This window comes from Netta rufina (assembly GCF_964035555.1).
Source record: "Netta rufina genome assembly, chromosome: 15".
Classification (NCBI taxonomy): domain Eukaryota; kingdom Metazoa; phylum Chordata; class Aves; order Anseriformes; family Anatidae; genus Netta; species Netta rufina.
The window spans coordinates 7,996,921-8,020,971 of NC_140138.1; the positions used below are offsets into that span (position 1 = coordinate 7,996,921).

The 24,051-nt window shown below is 39.5% G+C and overlaps 1 protein-coding gene across 1 annotated transcript in view; it reads right to left on the reverse strand.

Annotated features, from left to right (window-relative positions):
- The window catches only part of SHISA9 (shisa family member 9), a gene marked incomplete at both ends in the record, with an annotated part of 180,326 nt that overhangs the window by 7,801 nt on the left and 148,474 nt on the right, over positions 1 to 24,051 (reverse strand). The window contains one exon of the mRNA XM_084296021.1: positions 10,180 to 10,335. Within this exon, the coding sequence (XP_084152147.1) occupies positions 10,180 to 10,335 (156 nt within the window). The remainder of the gene's footprint in view (positions 1 to 10,179; positions 10,336 to 24,051) is intronic.

Sequence of the window (24,051 nt, forward strand, 5' to 3'; positions counted from 1 at the left end):
AGAAATCTGTTGCACGCAGATAGACAAAGATCACACTACACATATCCTCGAGCGATTTAGCATTTGAAATTCAAGCATCAAGATGTTAAGTTGCTGGTTCAGTATCATGCAGTGAATGATAAACTTGAGAAGGAAGTAAGATTGCCAGTTCTATGCTTGAACCAATGGATGAAATTGTAAAAGAAGTCTAAGAGAATTATGTATTTAAATCTCTGAGCTTTCTTTGAAAATGCAAGCCAGTGGCTGTCCTGTAACTGTAAATCTGTTTTTTCATTATTTTTTTCCTAGAGGCCACTAAGCTCATGTCCTTTCATGGCATCTACAATGACAAATAAATATGAAAAGTTCTACTGTGAAATATTTGTTTCATTTTATCTCAGGCATATTTGTCAGTCTGAGTTTTACTGGAAACCTTATATATGGTAAGAAAACTTGCCTTTTGAAATAGGAACTATCTAAGGAGTCATGCTGTCATGCTTAACTTCTGAATAAAGCATGACTGCAGCATAACCTGATTAGAGGAGAGGAGGGTTTGGGTTGCTTTCTAAAAATGCTGTCCAAAGCCAAAGATGTTAACACTTAGGAGATTTGTTTAAAAGGCTTCTGCCACTTCTTCCTTCAATCATCTTGCTTGCTTTTTTACTGGGTAAGTTTTAATGCTTCACAAGCAAATCAATTAGGACAAATATGATGGTGTCAAACGTTTGCAGCAATGCCTTTATACGGCAACAATAATACAAAATTGTTTGTAACCCTTTTGGTCGGTGAGAATCTGCAGTTTGTTTAAGGGCAAGGCATCCTAACTATTCCGGGAGCACTGCTTTATTGTCTGTTTGCAGAAAAACTGTGCAGTCATGCAATAACAGGCTGTGCTATTGCAGTCGGAGTCACTCAGGCAGTTCACACCCAGCCTTGCTCCTGGGAGCAGACCACAAAGCATGTGGGCATTCCTGGAGACTGTAGGCTGAGTATTACGGGGGTCACATTGGAAAAAAATGCAGTGCTCTGTGCTGTGATTCAGTGTCTAAGAATGCATGCTTGTTTTTCCTGAAGGTGTTATTTTATCATCATTTAGCATATTATTATTTAGCTGCTATATTCCTGACCACATTTATTTGTAATAGCTGTTCTTAGCATGCATCTTTTTTTTTTTCCCCACATCATTGTTGACATTCTTCCGTGTACTAAATTTAATTTTTGTTCTTTTAGTGTACTGTTGGTTATAACTCTTTAACGTGTCTGAATCAGCTACAGATATTCCTAGTTAAAATGTTGTAGAAAGCTGCATGAAGACCCAGAAGACCCAGTTCAGGTCTCTGAATACTCAGTTAGTATGAGGGTTTGGTGCTGAAGTAAATCTGCATTTTTCTGTCTTTCAGCTGACATCATACCAGATTTACACCACTATTTGTGCACGCAAGGTGAGGCCTGCAGGCTTTCAGAATTGTACTAGTTAAATGGAAAAAAAAAAAGTCCCAGTGATGTAATAACTTCTTCAGGAGTTATTTTATCTTGCTCTGTTCTTTAACTGCTATAATTTTAAAGAGTTTTAAACTATCATTCAGTATTGAGGTCAATTAAAAAAAATAACTGTAGCGTAAGTTGTTTCTAATAGAAAAAGTTATCTTTTTTATTCTTTCTGCCTGAAGGAATTCTTTTCAAGAGTGGGTTATTAAGCAATAGCAGAAAACTAGGGAGTAATTCCATATCATACAGTCAGTTCTGGTTTTCCTCCTCCCTTTTTTCTCTCCTTCCCATTGGACTGTGTTTATTCCGAAAGTCTTATGCATAATTGTCTGTGGTTCCCAAAACCTTTTGTCAAAGCAGAGATGTCTGTCAAACTGAAAAGAAATAGGGTTCACTGGCAATTTCCAAAATTGCACTTTCAGGAGGAGATCAGTTTCATAAACTTCTCACACAGGTCGGGCAAACCCAAAGGCAAAGTGCAACTAAAGCCTGGTCTGAGCAGAACCCTTGAGTCACCTTCAGATAAGCAAAAACACTTGTGACTGACAGCCAGTCAAGAAAGAAGCAGTAATGAAGCTCTCTTTGCTGAATATTTAATAGTGTGCATACACACAAGGCTCCTGCCATAGCAGAGTGTTCAGCTCCCACCTGGACCTTCTTTGCCAGGAACTGCAATCATAATTTCACTTGTGTAAATGAGACCCAGCAGTGCTGAGCTGCAGATCTGCCTTCCCCACTGTGGGAGGTCCCTTGCAACGGAAGGTGAACTTTCCCCAGGAGCATCTTACATCGTCTAAATAGCTCTGCAAGCTTTCCCACTACCAAAATTACCAATTGCATTTAATGTTGTCATTAGCATGTGATATTTATTGATGCTGTGGTAGCATAGCTAATGTATCAGAGACATTATTTTTGTTTTCAGCTTTTCTTTTCCTCCTCATCCTTCTTCAAATAAGGTGGCAAGGGAAGGACTTGTGGAAAAATGAACTGTGCACATTACAAATCTTGTTATTGCTCTTCCTCCTCTTATGCCTCCAGCCCTTTGTTATTATAGTGTGAACGTGTAGGAGTAAAGCAATGATCTCTGTGGCTTTTATCTGTGTGATTTCTTTCTTAAACACATTTACTGCCTTTAGAACATCCTATGCAGAACAAAAATAGCAGGCAGATAACTGCTGCTATTTATATTATATTTTTAATAAGGGTTTCATTCCTATCAGCTATCTTACTAGTTTTCATTGGTATTCATGGGTAATGCTGAAGAACTTTCCACTACTGCTGTTGACATATATCCCTGTACAAAGCAGAAGAGTGTTCAGGCTTCTCTGGTTTGAGTTCTTGAATTTGGTTGCAACAAAAAAAAAATAAGTTATGTACTTCAACTTAGTTTGCAACCGAGTAATCCTCATAACTACATGTACTTAAAATTACCAAGCCAAACCTGTATGAATGTTCACATCACAAACATGAAGGTAGCAATCAAATTTTATGAAGATTATAGCCAGATTTATATTTGAATATTGTCAGCATGAAAGACTATTCAGTGAATAAAAGTGGTCCTTGAAAGCCTCTAGGTAGACAAACTTTTAATTTAATTCAAGAAAATTCTCTTTGAGATTTATTTTCCCAGAATTCATTCAAAGTTGACTCTTTAAAATCATTTAGATTTAGCTTACATTTGCTGAGCTTAGAACACTGTCTGCATACTGCAAGTACTTAAAAGTAGTGATGAACTTGTGACAGGTGTTCATAATCTGTTGATTTAAAATATATGTACATGTATGCGTAGATTTGGATCACCTGTAAAATTAGAAGATTTGATCATGTGGCACCTCTGAAAATCAATCACTTGATATATCCCAATTTGAGCAACTGTTCCAAATTCTTTTTGCAGAAGTATTGTCTTAAATGACATGGGTTTTGCACAGCTAATAGTATGGGACAAAAGAGTGGATTATGTTGAGAGCAACCAAAACAATCAGTGTGTAGACTCCACAACTGAAAGCGCAAAAGTCACTCTTCAAATTAAATCTGGACTTGAGCTGGGATCCCACAATATTGCTGTTTATCTGCAAGTGTTCACGATTGATTTTGTGTTTTTTTGTGATCAACCTCTATTCTTAAATAATCAGTGTGAATACGTTTGTGTTGCAGAATGACAAGAATGTTTATGTGCAGATATATATTTATACTGCAAAGTAAAACAGTTACTGGGAAGAATGTTTAAGAAGAGTTGCGCTTGAAATTGCTTAACATGGATAGACTTTGTCTTTGCTGTTTATTGGCTCTTTTATTTAGTGGTGTAGCTTAAGTGTAAGGCTTCACTTCACTCGTGCCCTCATATCACTTAATGTGTAAAAAATCTTGTGCATAATTTATTAACATTTAATGGAAATAGATCTGAATAAGCCATGCTTGATTTAGGTTTTACTAGTTTCCTGCCTGTGGCCATTGCTGATCTCAATAAATGGAAATAAAAGCTGGTTCTTCTTAGGTTGTTGCCTCAGAAGACTGCAGTCTTCAAGGAAAACAATCAGGGAAATACCGAACAGGGAAATGTTTTGACCAAGAATCCCCAAGTATGTTTTAATGTTAGTTTGTTTTTGTTGTTGTTGCTATTTGTTTTTTAACCTATGACAGTGTGTGCATGGGTATTTGAAGCCAATTTGGTAAGTAAGAGAAAATAATTGATTTAGTAGAAGCAAGAAAAGATCTTGAAAGCCTGCACACAGTGGGCAGGGTGTGAAGTTTGTGGGAGTGTCAACAGAAGCCCCAGGTGGAACAAGTGACCCTGGCACTTCATCTAGCTGGGAGATGGGAAAGGAGAGGGAACAGTGCTAGTGAGGCTTACTACTGGCGGCTGCTTTGCTGTCCTTCTCTCCCTGAAGGAGAAGCAAGGATTAAAAGCAGGAAAGACTTCCTTAAGAAATTAACACCAAAAAGCTGCACGTTTTCTCACTGCATTAGTTAAGTAAATAATAATAGTGAATAGATATCAAGCTTTTATGTCATACTTCCTTGAGACAGATCCATAGCTCCAGTACGGAATCAGGCAGATTGCTTAGTGTAGCATTCTGTGTGACGCTGAACCTACCTCTGGATACACGAAATCATTAACTGAATCCCTCTGCATACGGCAAATGCTGCATTAATCTGTACTTCCCTGTCTGTTTTTGTGGTGTTAAATCCAGAGAGCTGCTCCTGTATCTCAGATTTTTTAAGCCATTTTTGTGCATTAGTACTAGCAGAATATGTCTACTTTCTCAAATGAAAATGCAATTGCTTTTTAAGCCTTCCAAAGAAACGTGAGTATCTACCTCTCAGTGATTGGTATAAGAAAATAAAGTAACACGAGAGTATTGCGTCCAAGTACTCTGTAACTCTGCTTTTTCTAAAAGTCACCTGTATCAGCTCCTGTCAATGTATGCGCAAGCCTTTTTCCCTCTTGTGTGTTTTCATTTTTCCAATTACAGTATTTCTTTCCAGCCCTCCCTGTCTTTGTCCCTGAAGCAGAGCACGGGACTATAGGGAACAGCATAGAATCTCTTTCTCTGGTGAGATAGGTATAAGATTGCTGGGGGCAGCAGGGAAGTCACTTCTAGTCTCAAAAGACATCTTGTATCAGCACAAACTTAAAATCATTGTGTTAGAAATTGAAGGTCAAAAGCTTAAGAGAAGGCATCACCAAATTTCACACTGGGCAGGATGGTTCAAAGACAACACCTTACAGTTATTCTGATGGTGATCTCCTTTGGATCCTTGTGTGTGTGTGTAGATGTCAAGAACAAACAAACTGGCCAGTTCTCACCTTCTTCACCTTTTTAAGGGAGTTGTTGGTTTGTGCATTGGCACACTTGTAGCCACAATATTATTTACGTGGTAACAGTAACCTAAACAGAAGATGCTTCTTTGTGTGCTGTCCTTACAGAATCTCACCTCAGTGTTTTTCAGCTGCAAGCAGAGCCAGAGCACTGTCTGATGCTTTCCTTTCCAATCACAGAAATGGGAAGCTTCAAAAAATGCTGGGAGCTGTAGGCTTTGAGATGTGACAGTGAGTCTGCTCTTAATTATATTCTCCTTCTAGTTTCACTATATCCAATCAATTACATCTGATTTCATCCTATTCTACCACTCCCAGTATCACTGAAGGCCTTCTCAGTCTCTATTTCAGGGAAGAATTCTGTCCGTTGTGCTTTCTGCAGCAAAAATATGAGCTGGCTTGGTTATTTCTTGTCAAGTTGTGCCCAGGCAGTTCCTCAAATGTTTGTGTATGCATGTGTGGGTAAGAGAGGGGAAGAAGAAAGTTCATGAAAGAAATATAAAGTCATGTTAAATTACAGAAATGCTTATTTTCTCATTTTTCATGTGCAACTCTCCAGCAGCCAAATGGTCTCTTCTCCCTGTCATGTGGGTCTTAAAAGAGTTGGATTTTTTTTTGTTTGTTTGTTTTTAAATTTTTGCAGGAAGTTGTGAGAAAGAAAATTGGTCACTCTGCACTACCTGAAACTCAGGAAAAAAAATTAACCGTTTCTGAGCCTGGCTCACAGACTAATGTGAGTGAATAAATGTAACTAATACCACAGGATATTGAGGCCAATTAGAGTTCTAGGAAGCTCTTATTAAGCTACAGGATGGATTCCAGTTCTTACAGCTTAGCAGAGCAGAATTTGAAGTTGGACTGTTCATGCTTCCTGAATGAATGTACAAATGAAATCTATCAAAAAATGTGATGAGCTACCTTGGCATGTCTTGGGACTCAAATTTCACAAAGTGTTCAGATACAGGATCTCCATCCACTTGTAGCAGCATTGGGCATGTCAGGATTGCTTAAGTGAGCAATAACCATTTAAGCATAGAGTAAAAACATGGTTGATGAACTGGAAATAACAATAATTTATGCAGAAAAACCACTTTCGGCACTTTTAACATAAATAATCAAATACTGCGAAAGCACCAAAGGAAACCAAGATGATGTCATCTCAGGTGACCAAAAAACTGAAATATCCAAACACTGAGTGTTTTATTGCCACACGGCATTCAGTGACCACTTCTGGTAGAACGGTATTAAGTAGGAGCTTGTATCTGAGCTGTTCCTCACATACAGTTTCCTAACATTCCTTTCTGGGAGAAATTTAGCCCTGTTAAAATAAATAAATAAATAAAAATCTCTGGCTGAAAAATGGACAAATAATGGATTTACAGAGTGCAACAATCAATCAGTCAGGTAAGCTAGAAAAGCAAGGAGGTAGGTCTCTGCTCCATTCTTTCAGGAAATGCATGTTGCTCTGTCTCATTTCCAAAGGTCCCTCCACCTTCTCCTGACTATTCCCTGCTGGTGTATGTGTCCAGGTAAAAGGGGAGTACAGTTCTGCGGCAGTGAGGAAAACAGCAAATAAATCTCAACTCACCATTACCTTGTTGTGCTTGAAGCACTCATCTGAGAGTATAAAATGGGCACAGAATGTCCTCATGCTACTCAGAGATGTAAATGCCACCAGACAGTAGGAGAAAAAGGTGAATTTGGTCAGTGGCTGCTGGTCAGTACCTAAGGAGTTCTGGAAGCTGCAACAGCTAAAGAAATTCCTAAAAGGAAATGAGGAAAATATCCTCTTCTCTTAAGAATGTGAGGGTTTGGCTACACAGTTTGAACTGGGTCACATAAAAATATTTTAGTTTTTGAATAAAATACATCCACGTTGGCTTTTTCAACTCTCTTCTCCCCCATTGTGCTGAATTAGCCACTCTGTACTGCACACAGTGCGTTGTATGCATGCACGAACAGCCCCACTTCAAGTTGCACTCTGCTAAGCTATGTGTATGACATTTGGGGTCTGGGATGTAGATTTAAATCGTTTCCTAGGGATCAGCTTGGCCTCACTAGTAAGGTGTTGATAATTCTCCATGAGGAACACAATGCAATTTAATGCAATGGCGTTTTTGTCACTTGTTTTCAGAAACATTTAATACTGATTTTAACACAGATCCCAAGCAGGATCCAGAACCAAGGTTGCTGTGACTGGTTACTTCTTCAGGAACTGAATTTTCACAGCAGCCAGTCACTGAGAGATGAGTGGCTCACTTCTAAAATTAGACAGCCAAATTTTTAGGACATCTGTAGTTCAGAAGAAAGCAGCTGTGTGGAAATTAATTTAATACTGCCTCTGGTAAAGCATCACTTTTTCAGTTATCTAAACTTCTTACCACTTGTGGCCACATTATGATGGGTGGTATTAATACATTACAACTCCAGTCACTAGAAGCCAATAGGAATGCTGCCTCCTCCACCCACCCCCATTAAAAAAGGCAGTTAAGAACACCAGACTGTATCCAAACAATGGGATCGGGTAGAGTGAGAGGCATTAAATGAAGATGGTTTGCATCAAATGCATGGAGAGATACAGAATGCATCCCTTATTCAATTTCTGTTGTGGCAAATGAATCCACCCTCAAACCACTATCTGTGTATATAAAGGGAGATGGGCTACACAGAGTCATTAGTCTGCTACATGGTTCAGTAAATCTGACTGAATGTTACTGTATGACAAATGTCATGGCCCTGTGACGTGAATACCTGGCTGGGGTGAACTCAGTCTGTGTCTATTTATTGAAAAGTTGTTGTCAGGTTAAATTTATATCGTTGAGCCTGATGTGGGCCAGTTACTGTTTTCTCTCAGAGCTCTCGTAAAGCCGATATCAACTCTGCAAGGTACGCCAGCTTGATGTCTGCACAGTCAGAACCCAAGCGTGGCTGGGATCTTGGAAAAAGTGCGTTGTGATCTTGGGATGTACCTAAAAGGTGAACCTGAGAGGGGTCCTGGCCTTGAGAGTATGGAAGTGGTGAAAAACTGAGTGTGTTAACTGGTTCTGTGTGGCCAGACAAAAGCTGTAAATGCATGTTTAAAATCTCCAGTGTTTTCTGTTGAAAAGTATGGATAACATTGCAGTGATTTTGTCCATTTCCTGTGAAAATTTACCTGAATCTAGAACTTGGCTAATGTGTTCTGAGACAGGTAGATCTGCAGGAAGGAAAATGAGATATGGGATAGGAATGGTATGTGAAAAGCATGGGGAGATGGTGAAATCCTCCTGGAAGAAAATGTCCCTGAAAGTTATATTTAATTTAGATGAAGATTCTGAGAGGCATACATGACTTCTGGAGCTGCAGTGCACAATCTTTTGAGCTTGATTTAACAGTATGGTTATATTCTAGCTGCTTTGAAAACTTGTACTCAGACACCTAAGAATTATCCAAGTTCTAATTTAATAATTTTAAAAAACAAGTACATTCACTGACTCTTGGGCAGATAAGAGCAGTTTCTTTTGAGTGTTTAAGCTCTCATTTTATTATGCTTAAGCGCCTTTTAGCTTTGGTGATTGGCTTGACCTAAACTGACATCTAAAAACGAAAGCTGGTATTAGTGCCTAATTTGTGATAATCACTACATCATTGCACAGTATCACCTTTTGAAGAAGGAATATAAAGCTACCTTGCCTGTATTCAAAATCAAGCAGAAAGATATGTCTTATATAAAAAAAATATTAAAAATGCTACTTGTCAGAAAACAAAAAGGTAAGCTAAAGCAACACTAAACTACTTGAGATGGGACTTTGATCTGCATTTTGTTAGAGGTCTGGTGCCCTGAAGTTTGGAGAACGGGATGTCAGTTTGTGATTAAAAATCTGAAATTATGAAGTCAGAATCCTCTCAGCTGTTCTGTTTTTCTGAGCCAAATAGCTCTGTCTGGAAATAGGCAGTGTGATGCTGCTCTAAATTCATGGGGAAATGATTTTAACGTACGTATGTGTAGGCTGAGCAAGGGTTAGTGAACAGCTGTTTGTGAATAGACCTCCCGCCAGAAGTTATTCATTTAGTGTTGTCCAACAGGGGCCTAAAATGTAAGGTAAGAAAGGCCTTCTGGTGTCCCACAATGTGCAGCAGGTATTTGAAGCTCCTGAAAAGCACTAGGAACTTCTGATTCCAGTGTGAAAGTTACACTGCTATGTTTAGCCACCATTGTCCTCTTTCTTTTTCCACAACTGTTTCTTTGAGGATGTTCCCCCATTTTCTTAAAATAATCGTGTGTGACATTAATCAATAGCAGCTACCACCAGGATCTTTATTAGGAGCTTTGTGATGCACCAGTTGTTGGAAATTGTAAGGCCTCGGAATATTCCTTTGACGACCTACTAGTGCACATCCTGCTGGAAATGTGAGAGCGGTTACTTCTGAAGTGAGCAAGTATCTTCCCTTCTCAGAAGTATTTGGCAGGTGTCTTAAATATATGCTTTGAATTAGCAATATACCTGATGATTTTCTCTCTCTTTGTGCAGACAGGGACAGAAAGCACATACTGAAGTGTGTATGTAGGCATATTCAGGGCATAAAGAACTAGGGCTGATCACAGTGCATACAACACAGGTGAAACTTGATGGAAAATGGTGTACAGTAGGTACGGTGTGGTTTTGTAGGTATATGTAGACATGAGTGTATGTTCACCAATTCTTAGATGTTATTTTCTTATCACTAACTGTAGTTCCCATAAATTTTTTATACATTTCCATCTAACATAATATGAAAATAGACAAATTCTGTAATGAAGCAATCTAGAAGAGCAAGAGTTTGTTTTAACTTTGAAGCAGAACGTCAGCTGACAACAGCAAATGCAACGTGCTGATCTGAAGGAGAAGTCGTGCATCGTGTTGCTTACTTACCGACTGCCTTCAGAGAGGCGTACTTGTTAAGCTCTTTGCCTGGGGGCTGTTGCTCGTATGGGTTTGTGATCTGTCCCAGGCTGGGATACGAATGTTGATGTGCCATCTGAGGAAGGAGGGGAGATGTTGGCAAGACGTTATTCATCTGTGGTGGATCTGTATTAAAGAAAATCGACAATATTAAAAATAAAAAAAAATAAATAAAAAAAAAGATAAATCAGTCTTAGGATTCTAACGTCATTATCCTGTACAGATTAGACAAGGTATGTCATGAGATTTAATGTAACAAAGCACTATTTACTATGAAGTGTGAGTTAGAATACGGCAAACCTGTAGTTCAAACAGTTACAGCGTGATTAAAGGCTGATGAATGATTGTAGCAGCATGCACTAACTTTTGTGGAAAGAAGATTTTTGCACTAAAAAGTAGGCTTCCAAAACAATTGACCGCTAACACAAGACTGAATTTGTTGCAGTGTCAAGATAGAAACCAAAGCATAAAGTTTATCCAAGGTAGCTTGAATACAGGGCAATAGAATCACTCTGTGCAGTTAAATAGCCAAGCTCCAGCAGGCTGCTGTGTATACACGGTTATACTGCTTTTAGTACCAGAACGAGCTTGGTTATTTGCACAGTGTTATGTCATGTGTTGTAGACATGCCCCACAGTGCACAACGTGCAGTTTTGGCTCATGACTACCATTAGGTAATTTCTTCCAAGCTCATGCTTTGCCCTTATGTTTTCTCCTTTTCCCTGGCAGTAGGTAACATAGTTTTATACCAGGATAACTTTTTCTCTAGCAGACATACCTAAAAACAGAAGCTAATTACTAGTAATGTACAGTTTTATACCAGCACTCACCCCATATTAATTCTGTGGTAGATTTGTTCCTTTATAGTAGAGAATGCAGCTTGGATACTTTTTCTTTCTAAGATACACCATTGTTTATTAGTTTTGGTAGTGTTTGATTCCAGCCTCTAAAAAGTTTGATCAGAATTGTATGCTGCACTTAATTTGCAAACCTACATTTCAACAGATTTCAACGTGTTTGGCATATCTTTTTTTGATGAGTCTTTCTCCAGTGTGGGTATTTTGAGCTATTTGGAGCCAACTGTTGATCTGAGAACCTTCTCAGGGCTTCTGAAATCACAGAGCACTACAGAGTTCTTCTGCAGTTAACCCGTGGTGCTGAACTGGTAGCAGTAACTCCCACAGCATCAAGCACAGGCTTTATGATCGTGTAGAAAGAAAGCTGGGCTGTTAGGGGAAAGAAGGCTTATAATGACGGAGCGAGTGGACCACCCCCCAAGTGCCCACAGGATCTGGCAGGCGCCAGATACCACTGCAGTTTGCCAGGGCTTTAAGGGAATTGAGCCACTTGGCAGTCTACAGCTCACTAATGAAGCCGAGTGCATGAGCAGGAGTTCTGAAGCCAGTTAACAGATTGACTGCTGCGAAAGGAAAGGAAAGCTAGGGTGTTTTTCAACTTCCTTTTTCTTCACCATTGCTGCTGCCTGGTACAGTCTCTGCTGGTCAGGCTGAGGCTGCACCTGCCTCTGCAGAGCAATGTGATCATCCTGCCACATGCCATGGGAGAAGAATGGTAGAAGTGCTAGGATCTAGCAGCAGCCTGTGTCTCCTTGCTGGTTGTTAACTGGGAACAAACTGGTATTGGGTACCAAGTAGAGCTGAAAGAGGAATGATTTTCACATAATAGAAGAGTTCTTTTTGCAAATATGTTGTCATATTGAGAGAAACATTTTGTTATGATTTCAAAATTGCGGATATGTGTGTGCATATATATGAAATAAGTTGGCTTTTAAAAGAGAGGTTCAATTTTTTTAAAGATATTTGTTATTTTGGATTGAAAAACAAACTTTTCTGTTCCAGAATTCCCCCAAAATGTATTGGAATACTTTCTGGATCTATTTTGATAGGTTCACTTTGAAAGCATAAGGTTTTTTAAGTCATATCTTTCACAGAAACAGTCTTTTGATGGCTTGCCATTTTCTAATGAATAAAAGCTCCCCGGTAGTTTCTCTTCAGCTTTAGCACTGGTGTGTCCAATGTGACTAAGGGGAGTGACTCTTCTTTTACTGAGAGCAAGAATTTACAAAGTCCTATTCCTTTTCCATCCTATCTCTAGAGTACAGCTGAGGAAAGCCTCTAGCTCCAGTGGCTCGCACCAAGCTGACCATTCTTTGCAAACCACCTGCAGCTTCCAAGCGTCTCTCTTTTATGGCTGTTTCTACAAGTACGCTTTTGAGGAAGAATGCTAGCATGGCTGTATTTCAGTAACAGGGCAACTCAAAAGATGCCAGCGTGTTGGGACCTTTAATGTAAGGAAGGTGTCAGCCTTTTACCACTACATTCCCTCATTTTGTTCTGAGCAGGTCTAAATCAGCACTTTGCAGATACCACTACCATGAAGTTCCCTTGTGGCAGTACTTACTATTCAGTCTGTCAAAACATCTTCACTTCACTGTGATAAAAGTATCGTGAGCTCCAGTATTTCTGTGCTCACTGCCAAAGTGACTTGCAGCTGTGGAGGACTTGCAAAAGCAGTGTAAATAAGGTGTAGTTAACCAGTTTTCCATCTTCTTACTTAGACCTATCCATTTTATTCAGTCACCTCTTTAAAAGTAATGAAGAAATTTACCCCCGGAATGTACTCGGGAAACTGACTTGGGTGTACTTGTTTTCCTTCCAGCTGTTCTGAGGCAGACTAAGTTGTTACTGGGATTAATTTTGCTGTTTTGGTGCTTTTGAGTTTTTATGAGAATGTAAGGAAATATATTTTCCATTTCCAGATCATCTTTGACTTCTGTTTTGTCTTCTTAAAGGCCCTCTTCTAAATTACGAATTTCAAGCAAATTAATGACAGTCATGTTTCACTGCTACACTGACTGCACAGAGCCACTCATTCACACCCAGCTGCTTACACAAGACTAAGTCATCACGTAGAAAATACAGTTCAAATTACTCATTCAGTTGGCCATTTGCAAAGTAAATTAAGCAAAAGGCCAAACTGTAGCACAGTGAAGAAAGGTTCCTATTTATAAAGAGACTCCCAATGGACTAGAGTCCCAGGGCCTAAAGGAAAATCTCAATTTGATATATTCACCTCTTTAAATCTGAAAATCTGGTTTTTAGCCTTCACTGGTCATAACTGGGGAATGTCCAATTTCTTTACAAGCTCACTAAACTGTTTGTGATGTGAATCCTTTTCTTTGTGTTTCTAGAAATGTTAGCAAATGGAGCATTTATGTTTTCTCCACACATAATTAATGTAGTAATGAAGGGTGAATTCACCTGTCTCTGGATGCTACCCAGGAAATGTTTCTAATTGAAGTAACAATGGTGTAATGCAAATTGTGCAGCAGGTATATACCCCCTGCACCAGGGACTGTCAGTCTGGCCTCCCGAGGGAGCCCAGGTTTAACCATGACCCCAACTAGCAGGTTTCAAACACGATTTACCTTGCCTACACTTGAGCAACTCATAACTAAAGAATATATTGTCCCCAACAGTGGTATACTTGTAAATACCACTTCAGTCTCAGCAGTACTGGATAGGGATTCTTTCAGGGAATACAGAAATTTGTCTACATTTCCTTGAAGATCTTAAGGAATCTCTCGGAAGTTAGCGATTTTTCAATTTTAGATGTTGACTCTTTTCTGAAATTGGATAAAAGTGTTAAGTTTTCTGGAGCAAATAATAACCCACTGGATTATTCAAAGTATTTTGTGATACTTCTGAATCCAAAGGATTAGTCTCAACTGGAAAAAAGTTTAACCAGAAAAATCCCACCCAGTTTTATCACTGACAGCTAGTGCCAGATATACAAATCCTTTGTATTTATAAACCAGATATCTCGTGATGGGTATTTGCAATAGCTGGCTTTGCTGATTAGGGACATCTTTAACCTGAAAGCTGAGGCTATGCTGATAGATTGCTTTTGGCATCCTGACACTGGTACCTAGTCCAGGAGGGTATTCCATACACCCAGCTGCACTGTGCTACTGCCAGCTTACGTATTTATTTTTAAAAGACAGACAACACAAATGTCACAGTCAAAAAAACACTTGTCGCAGCTTCTGGTGTGAATAATCAGACCTGATTAGTGGTGGTGATGTTGTAAAATAGCAGCAATATTAAAAACCTATCTTATATTCTGCTGAAACAAGGAAATATGATGCCAGGCTGCTCCCTAACCTCCCAAGGCTTTGAGGAGCCATTCTGGGCATGGCATTAGTGGTTTGCTCTATGTCTGCCTACAACCATCCCAAGAGAAGGATTTAGAAGAAGCATGCTCAAGTTCACTGTTCAAAAGCTGGACAACTGCTAGGCAGAAAATGAAACAGACAGGAAACAAGAAAAAAAAAACCTTCAGATACTGAAGTGCTTTTGACTGTTATTCCTGTAAGAAGTCTAGGTACAGAAAAAACTTCTGGGAGGCAAATGAAACAGAAAATAAGCATTGGTGGGAAGCTGCACCAAAACCAGTTTTAGCTAGAGAAAATGAGTTGTACATCTTAGCTACCAACAAGTAGCCTTTGGAGATGGCAAAGGATCTGCTTCCAGCCACAGTGCTGGTGGCTGATGAGAACTTTCATCATTATATTACCTGTTATCTTGAATTATATCTCAGCCCATGCAATTGAAACTTGTCACAGCTAACAGCTTACCGCGTTGTTCAAGTGAAAATGCTTTTTTTGAATGTTTGCACCCCCCTCTAATTGTCAGTTTTGGAGTGGCTGCAGTGCGCATCATGGTGACAACAATAATATAATCAGTTGTGGTTACAGCTGCACTGTATCCAATTAAGATAGTGTCACGTCTAATTTATGCATTTTATTTGGAAATTAGGGAATGGGCAGCTCAACAATTATTAAATTATTAAATCTGAATAGGAACCCAGTGTTGACCTGACATGCCATGGTCACAGGTATGAATGTAGGAGAAAAAGGCCAAAGCCCCCCAAGGTTGGTTTGTTTGTTATTTTCTCTTTGCTGTTTATAGCAGATGGTACGCTGTTCACCTGGTTTTATTATTCTTGTCAAGAAGCTGCCAGAGTTAATGGAATTATTCAGGGTTAGACAAAGGGGTGCTCTTAATAACAAGCACGTTTGCTGTTTGAGAGCCAAGGGCCGACCACGAGCCTCCCAGAAGCTCAGCCACTGGTCTCCTGCTCTTCTGCCAGGAGGGAGTGAAGCCTCCTCTGCAGAGTGGCCTGGAGATTTGTTCCTTTCTGTAGCGATGAAGTCAATGATTCAGTGCTTGGAGACATGGAAAATAAAAAAACTCCATAGGCACAGAGTGGGATCTATTAGTAAATGAGCAGTTACAAACATAAGGAAAAGAACAAATGAGACAGACGATGCAGCAACAAAACAGGAGAGGAAGGGGGAAGGGCAGGAAAGCAGAATGAGATTTGGCTATAAAAGCCACCTGCAGACACACATACAAAAGAAATGAGAACAAGACAGACAAAAGAAGACTGGGAAGTCAAAGGGGAAAAAAGGGAAAATTCAGAGCAAAACATAATAATAGCTGAGCATTTTCAGATACTCAAGAGGAAAAGATATGCCCTGAACTAACTAAAATTGAAAACAGCAGCTCTGAAAACAGGATAGACCCGAGCAATTAGGGAATACCAGCACAAACCTGCTCCCCTCTCCTCCATAACTGCACTGCACCAACATGCATATTTGTCTCTTTGGTCTTGAGTGTACTGCACTTAATTCTAATGCCAGCTCATCCAGCACCATAAATCCATGCTCACAGTCCTGCAAACCTCACCAACAAAACCTGCAGAATCCCAGATATCAGATCTGTGAGATTTTAAAATCTTGACCATGAGTGTGCACTGGTTCCTGTCAGACCAGCTCCTTTCTGGGACTGTTGTTTTGTTCATGGGTCTGAGCCTCTGTAGCTCATCCCAATGTAGGTGAACGGATCCTGTCTGTTTTTTTGTGCGTATTATGTGAATTTTCTTCACATAAATATACCTTACGTGTTTTTTCTCTTTGTAGTTCATGCATTATCATTGCCTTTATTTAGATTCTTTGCCTCTTCCTTCAGATTTACATTAAATATGTTTTTAAACAGTGTTCTTACCTGCATCCAGAGCATCAATGCTTACACTAAAGGGTATCTTCTGCAACAGCTGGTACCTCGAAGTCTGGCTGCATACCGTTAGTTAATGCACAGTTTGTGCATATATAGACATGTACATAATATATGGGATCTATTTGGTTCAGTAGCCACTCTGTCCAGTACATGCCTTACAGGAGGGTGCAAGAGCCCTGGTGGTATTTATAAGTGAAATCATGTACGAAAGGTGTGAGTCAACCCCTTCCAAAAGCAGCAATGCAAGCTATGCCCAAATACAGCATTGCAGGTTATCATCTTGCCATTAACTCTTATAAATCTTCATGATCGTAGAATTACAGAACAGCTCGGGTTGGAAGGGACCTTAAAGCCCACTATCTGCCTGTGTAAAAAGTTGGTGTCCATCTTTTTTATGATCTTGTTCTCCACGTAGACATGTTTTTTCAGCTCTTGGCAAATTAGTGGCAATCCACAGCAACATTTTTCACAGTCAAGAAGTCCTGAGATGAAAAGTATTCCTATTATCAAATTTTAATTTCTCAGCCTTGCAATTTAACTGATTTTGTTTTAGCAAGAACAGATGCTCCCAAATCAGTTTCTGTACCATTCATTATTTTATATGCTTTTTTTTTTTTTTTCCAATTTTCAAATATTTGTCTCTTTTCTAAAGTAAATAACTTTGCTTCTTTCAGTCTTTCTTTATCTGACAGTCTTTGCAAGTTTTGCTTATTACAGCTGCCATTTCTCAACTACTTGCCACCTTGCGGCAGCTTTTAAGGTGAGATTCTACCCTCAGTTTTTCACATGGAGTTGTGTTATTCTGTATATAATGGTATCAGCAGGTCACCCCTATAAGTCTCTCCCCCTTATGGTATGCAGACTTTTCTTTTTCTTATCAGTGATGCACAAGCCATGTGAGTAGTCATATTTTCCCTAAATGTGATAGCTCTGAGACAATAAATACTTCTCATGGCAATTTATGTTAACCAGTTATCTGTTCTGTCTCTGCACCGTATCGCAAAAACATTCTTGTAACACAGACAACTTCCCCGTCTAATCACCATCACAAAAAGGATCTGAGTGGGATGGCATTTCATCCAGCAAAAAAAAATGTTTCTGTTTAATGGAAGTGACAGTCTACACTGTAAATGCCTGTCATCAAACATACTGTCTTGTGCCTTCCTCTGTCCTATCTAACAATTGTAGGAGTAGTCCCGTGCTACCTGCTATGCTCTTGCTTCTGCCTGGTGCCACCGAGCGTCTCTCAGCTTCCTGATGCGTAGTGATGGATGCTTCCTCTTCATTTCCTACATGATTAGCCTCTTGGTCTGTTACTGGGTCCCGTGGTAGAGGTTGCCTGCTATTTCACATATGAGTATCTTCAATAGATTTCTGAGGAGAAGCTTTTTTTTCTCCTCCAAAATTGAAAAATGCTGGACCGAACAACATCTTCAGTTACTGTCAGATTCAACAAGGTATTAAACTCCTTATGGGAATCATTTTGCAGGCTGTGCAGAGAGCGAGTAGTATAGGCAAGTGAAGGGTATCCCCTGCTGCAAGCGTTCATGAGTCAGCAGGGTTGGTAGTGCTGGCTGACCCCAAAAAAGACCCATTGGGGCACGTTGGAAATTGGAAATTGGATGGCGTGATCTCTCTTAGCACTTTATTGATCTCATTTCAGATGCTGTTGGACAAGGTCTTTGTGGGCACGGTCTTTATGTTAAAGCATTATTCATGGAGGGATTCATGAGCTGGTGTTGAGAGACAATGTCACTCGTTTGGACATGGGAAAGAAGGTCAAGGAGCCAGGTCACAGGATCCACGGTGCTCTGCCTTTGGTCTATATCTTAGGAGGAACTGACTTTCCCCTGGCAGGAGAGGTGAGCTGCAGAGCCGTATCAGTGAGCCCTGCAGGCAGAGTGCTGCTGGTGCTTGACAGTGCCCATGCCTGGTTTGTCAGTGGCAAAATTCCCATTTCCTTCCAGTGCAGTTGAATTCAGTGCTGCTGTCAGATGGAGGCAATGCTATCAGCACACACTTGGAAACAGATGGACTCTGATTTCTCAATTCTTTTATCTTAAGTGCAAATGAGGACAGGGTTGATTTTACAATACAAATCCCCCTCCCTTTTATTTTCTATCTGCATCCTTCAGGGATTTACCTGTTACTGTCAGAGATGGTACTTCTTTGAATAATGATTTCTGGGTAGTTGAAACATAAACAAAAGAAATTTTGCAGTGATGTGGCTGAAGAGGCGGGGGGCTCCCCTGCAATCTGAGTTGAGCAAAGGAAGAGCACACAACATCTTCGTAAAAGGGCCTTTTTTCTACTGAATGTGCTGCTGCCACTTAATGTTTAAATCTGTGGGAATTATATCTATATGAATGTTATGCCTGTGACAGGTTACAAATGGGAAAAGAGAAAACTGCATCGCTGTGTATCGGTTAAATTCAAGAGCTGATCATAAAGCATCCCACTGCCTGTTCAGTGAAGCCTCTGACGCTGTGAGGGGCTGCATTCTCTGTGGTCACAGTGATCTGGGAGATGGGGACTTTGTCATGTTTCAGGTTTGGGCTCTTTGTTTCTGGTTGGACTCCAAGTGTGTGGGAGCAGAGTTCTGTGAAATCAGTTGGCAGTTTTACTGCCATCCGAGGAGGGTGGGAGTGGGACATAGCTGGCCTTGTGACTAAACCAACTGGAAGCCTTTCTCCTCTTTTTCCTTTCCCTTGTGCTTGGTGTTATACCATCTCACTCACATTGTTATAATATTTTCTGGGCTCTCGTATTGCAAAAGCACTACAGTCTGAGGTTGGTTTCCCACACAGGCTTTTATTATGTGACACCCTGTCTTCTTTTATGAAGGTTATTTTTGTGTCCTCTGAAGGTTTGCTTTTCCTTCATAATTACTCACAACCTGACAGACTTATAATCCTCTGATAGGATTTGTGACACTGTAATCTTCTCTAGAGCAACCCATTGTGCCTTCACAAACAGGGGATTATAACCTTTAAGAAGGCAATAAGCAGATGAACTCCTCAGATATCAAGACCCTGCTTTCATATCAATTTCCAGTGCTTGAGTTGTAGGAGGGCAGGGAGCAGTGCTGTGTTCTCACTCCCACCCACGTTTCTGGTTTTCTTCATCTTCTTTTGCCTCAAGTAGCAGAGTTGAGAAATTAATTAAACCCACCAGTTACACACACACTGAGCACTGCAAATATCCTTAGCTATGCAAATTAAGAAAAGATAAATTCAGCAAATTTGACTTACATGACAGATTTTTTTGCCTAGAAGAATGTTCTTTACACTTTCCCATAAGGTATCAGTTGTTTTACAAATGAAACAGTTCTGCACCTTCTCATAGAAATAAATGCTGCTAAGATGTACCAACCAACTCAGATCCTGTATTTTGCTGTTTTATCTCTTCCTGTGAAATCACTTTTCTTCCAACAATAAATATACTTTTACTTAAGAATGGGGATGTGCCTGTCATCATAGTATTTGGTATGTCTTCTAAATGTTTGCCTTCTTTGCTTGTTGTTTTCTCATACCGTAATGACTGTTGGCCACCAATAAGTGCCAGTTTTTATGCAGCTAAATATATCAAAAATTCCCTTACTTGAGGCATTCCACTAGCTTGTCCTGAGATATGAACAGTTTAGAAGGGAAAGATTGGACAATATAAAAACTATAAAAACAAAGATGTAACCGACTTTATGTATTTGTTATTTGCTCTTATGCTTAAGCAGTAGCATAGTGGTCCTACAGCTTGTGGGTAGCAAATTGCCTGTGGGATTTTCACACTCTTCTTGAGCAAAAGCAATTGAAGAGTTACAGTTTAAGGCAGTGTTGAAGTTAATATTTGAGGAAGCTGCTCAGCATTGTTGCCCTTCAGTCAGCAAAAGACTGGGGACAATTTCAGTAGCTAATCAGCTGGCTAATGTGGGGTTTAAGAAACACTTTACTGAAATATTCATCTCACCTGTGATTTATCCCAGTGGCCTATGCTGTCCTGATATGCCAGACCCAGCAATGGAGAAGAGTGTGCTTTTTCCCTTATGGAATAATGTAGTTTATTTTTTCTAGTGTCTTTCTAGAAATGAAAATACATCAGAATGCTACAGTGAAGCTGCAAAATCCAGTTATATGTCTCTTCTTCCCTGATCCATGCGTGCAAGTCTTATTAATGTTTGTGCCATTTTTATTTTGTTAGTCTGTGTTAAGCAAACAAAAGCTTGGAGAGAGAACTTTGAAGGCCAGTGAAGAATTGCAGTCCTGTCTTTAGAGAAATAGCTGTAATTTGTTACCTTTTAGAATGGCGGGGAACACAATTTACTTATTACTGAGTGGGATACATATGATCATGTCGCATAGAATTATAGAAAATACAAATGACTGGCTCTTCAGAAAATTCTCTCTTTTATCCCGTATTCCTCTCAGGGAGGATTAAGTATACTCTGTAGATATTAGCCATGTATTTAAAAGCCTCCAATGAGGGGCTCCACAACCTATCTGCACAGTCTGGTCCAATTCTCATGCTATTCTGGTGGCATCCTCACCATGAGCAAACTTGTCCTATTATCTGTTTTACATCTCCTTTGAGGCAGTCCATTACTTCTGTTATCCTCCAAGGACATGGAGAGAGATGATTACCATCTCTTCTGCCGCTGCTTTTTATGTATTTTAAGGTTGTTACTGTGGTCTTCCTTCAGTCTTCTTGGGACTACATAATAGAAATTCTTTCTGTCTTCTCTCACAGAATGATGAGATGTCTCAGAAGTCCAGCCTTTTGGAATAATCATTTTTCTCATATCTTGTAGGATCTCTACTTATTAATGCGTCCCAGCATACCTTTTCTTTTCTGGCTTCAGCATGATATTGTTGATCCATTTCTGCTTCTGATCCCCTAAAGCCCAGAAATTCTTTTATGTCAGACTGTTCCTTACCTTGCTGTTCCTATTCTGCATTCATTCCGATGATTATTCTTATGTATAGAATCTTGCATCTCACTTTGGTGAAATGCACCTTATTTTTTCACACCATTTTTTCCAGCTTTTTAAGATTGTTTGAATTCTAATTCAGTTCTTCAAAGCACCTGAACCTCCTTCCAGCTTGGTGTTGTCCACGAATGTAATGAGTATATGCTCTGTTCTGTCTTCCTCCTCATTAATGACAATATTGCACAGTGTTAGAGACAGAACAAATCACTGCAGAACTCTGCTCAGTATGTCCTTCCGTTCTGAAAAATATGAACCACTGGGGACTATTCTCTGCATGCAGTTTTCTAGGCAATTTTGCACCTACCTTCTATAAACAGCTTCTGAAGTCTTATTAAAAATCAGGATTTATTACATCTACAGCTTTCCCCCTATCCAAAGGTCCTGTTATATTGTCATGGAAGGAAATTGCTTAGGCTTAGCTCCATTTGTTCTTGACAAATCTTTATTAGTTGTTATTCATGATTGTGTTTTGACCAGGTGTTATAAAAAGTTTGATGAACTGTTGATTTCTACTCCTTCTTGCCTTCGTTTCCCCTGTCCTTTAACTCATGAATTAAATTTAAGTGATCTATAGTTCTGTTCTTCCTTTTTAAGGCTTTACAGAACTTTTTTTTTTTTTTTTTTTTTTTTTGTCAGTTTTACAGAACTTCATCCACTGGGTGAGTTCTTAAAGATAATGGCACTTAGAGGACTTGAGCCCTTTCTATGAGTATGCAGAATGAATCCTTCTGTAACATCAAGTAGTAGCACAGTTATAATTTTTCTAAGTGCCCTTGAAACCTGCCCTTCCTCTTGTCAGGTGTGACCTCTCCCTTTTCTGATGCTAATTTTGGTTAGTTTCTTTAAACTATTGCCTTTTTAGTGAATGCTGAGGCTCTGTCCTCTAAAAGGGACAGTTTGAGTCTGAATTTTTAGGTGTTAGTTCTGGTAAAAAATAAACAAAAATGAAACACTTTGGAGTCCAATACATGGTTCCTTTTAATCAACATGGAGCATTATAAAGCAAGCATTTATTTGAGCCACAGCAATTTGGACTGGCCCTTTTCTGTAGAATAATAGTTAAACGTTCAGCTGCTTAGTTATAGCATTCCGTGTTGCTATTTCAATAACTGCTAGATTCAAATTATTTCCTGTTTAGATAATGTTGTTTTATCCAAATATATGCACAAGAGTTTCAGGAGAAACATTAGGTGAATGAGAAAATCAGACAAGTAGCTTCTTTTGAAAAATCAAATCTTATCTTTGGGGGGAAAAATGACATATTTTTTCCTTCTCTCATTTCTAGCCCATCTCATTTGCTTTAGGCCTGTGAGGTGAAACTTTAAATATAATGCAAGCAAGGTAGACTAAGTATTTTACAAGGGTAAATGGAAGGCTAGTAAGTGTCCAACTCATTTTCTTCCAAGTAAATCACTTCTAACCATGCTGCCTAGGAAATCTGTTATTGTTGTACCTAGCAGTTAGATGGTCTGAAGGTTGCATCCTGTTAACAGAGCTCCAAATTCTCACCAGAAAGAAAACATCCTTAAAAACCCTTATGGTGGTGGATGTTTAGGTTCTAACTTGCTGTGTACTTGTCACAAACCGGCTACTTCTGTTTGTAACTTCCTCATTACTCACCAATATGTCTTAGTGTAGCTATTGACATTTCAGCCAGAAGTGAAATAACCCCACTACCTGCTTAGGCACTAGCGGCACAAAGATGGGGAAATAAGTTTTATAAAATACTTCATTTTGCACTTAAAATTATGAATTTCAGATCCTGTCAAGAGAAACAGGGAAGGAATAACTGTCCATGTTTTTAGTGGACACATAAAGTATTCTAAATTACTTCCTTGGTCCTCCCACTCGTTGTTCCTGTCTTCTGATGACGAACATTCAGACCTATTGAAGGAAGTGTGAAGTAGGTATAAGAGTGGAGGAAAGTGAGGAAAGAGAAAATCTTTCCATAATTAGGACATGGGTAATCCTGTATCAACAGGAACATGATTTTCCCTTTCACCATTTCAGTAACGCTCCTTTTCTATTCTGAACCTTTCAACTTAAAAGGCAACTGTGATAGCTACTGCCTCAACCCCCACGTTATTTTAAGAACCTCCTCTTGTGTAATTTCTGTGATCGATAATGTCCACTGACGTGCAGCATAAAGCTGACCTACTTCTGTTTCTGCATTTTAACAGCCTTTTGTGGAGTGGTAACTCCACTGCTACAGGGCCAATGATGAACATATGTTTCAATAAATGAGAAAATCTAGTGCTCTCGAGAAGTAAATTTCCATGGCTTTTAAAAGACTTCTGCCACCTGAATGCGGATTGAGATTATCTATTACATTACAGCCCTTTTCCCAAATGCAAATATTTTCTTCCAAACTGTTTACTGAAAGCAGCCATCAAGATAACTGCAGTAGGCTAGGCACAGGGCACTCTGCCCCTCTGAGGAGAAAACATAGTGGGCTACTTTATCACAGGTAAGTTGCTTCATAAAGAATACTTTGAGTTATGTAGCTGACATGAAGGGAAAGCTGGGAAAAGCCTCCACCTGGCCAGTGATGGAAATCAGAATGGATAAGTCACATAAGGCTGAGCACATGAGCTAGTGTGAACCCTTGTGCTGTGAGCCATAGACGTACTAAACATCTCCTTTGTGTGGGTACCTACATTAACGCTGTTGTTCTCACTGTTGTTATCACTACAGCTGGGACCGTTTTGTCGGATCAGTGTCCCGAGGGCGTGTGCTCATGTCTCATGCACTGTCCTGTTT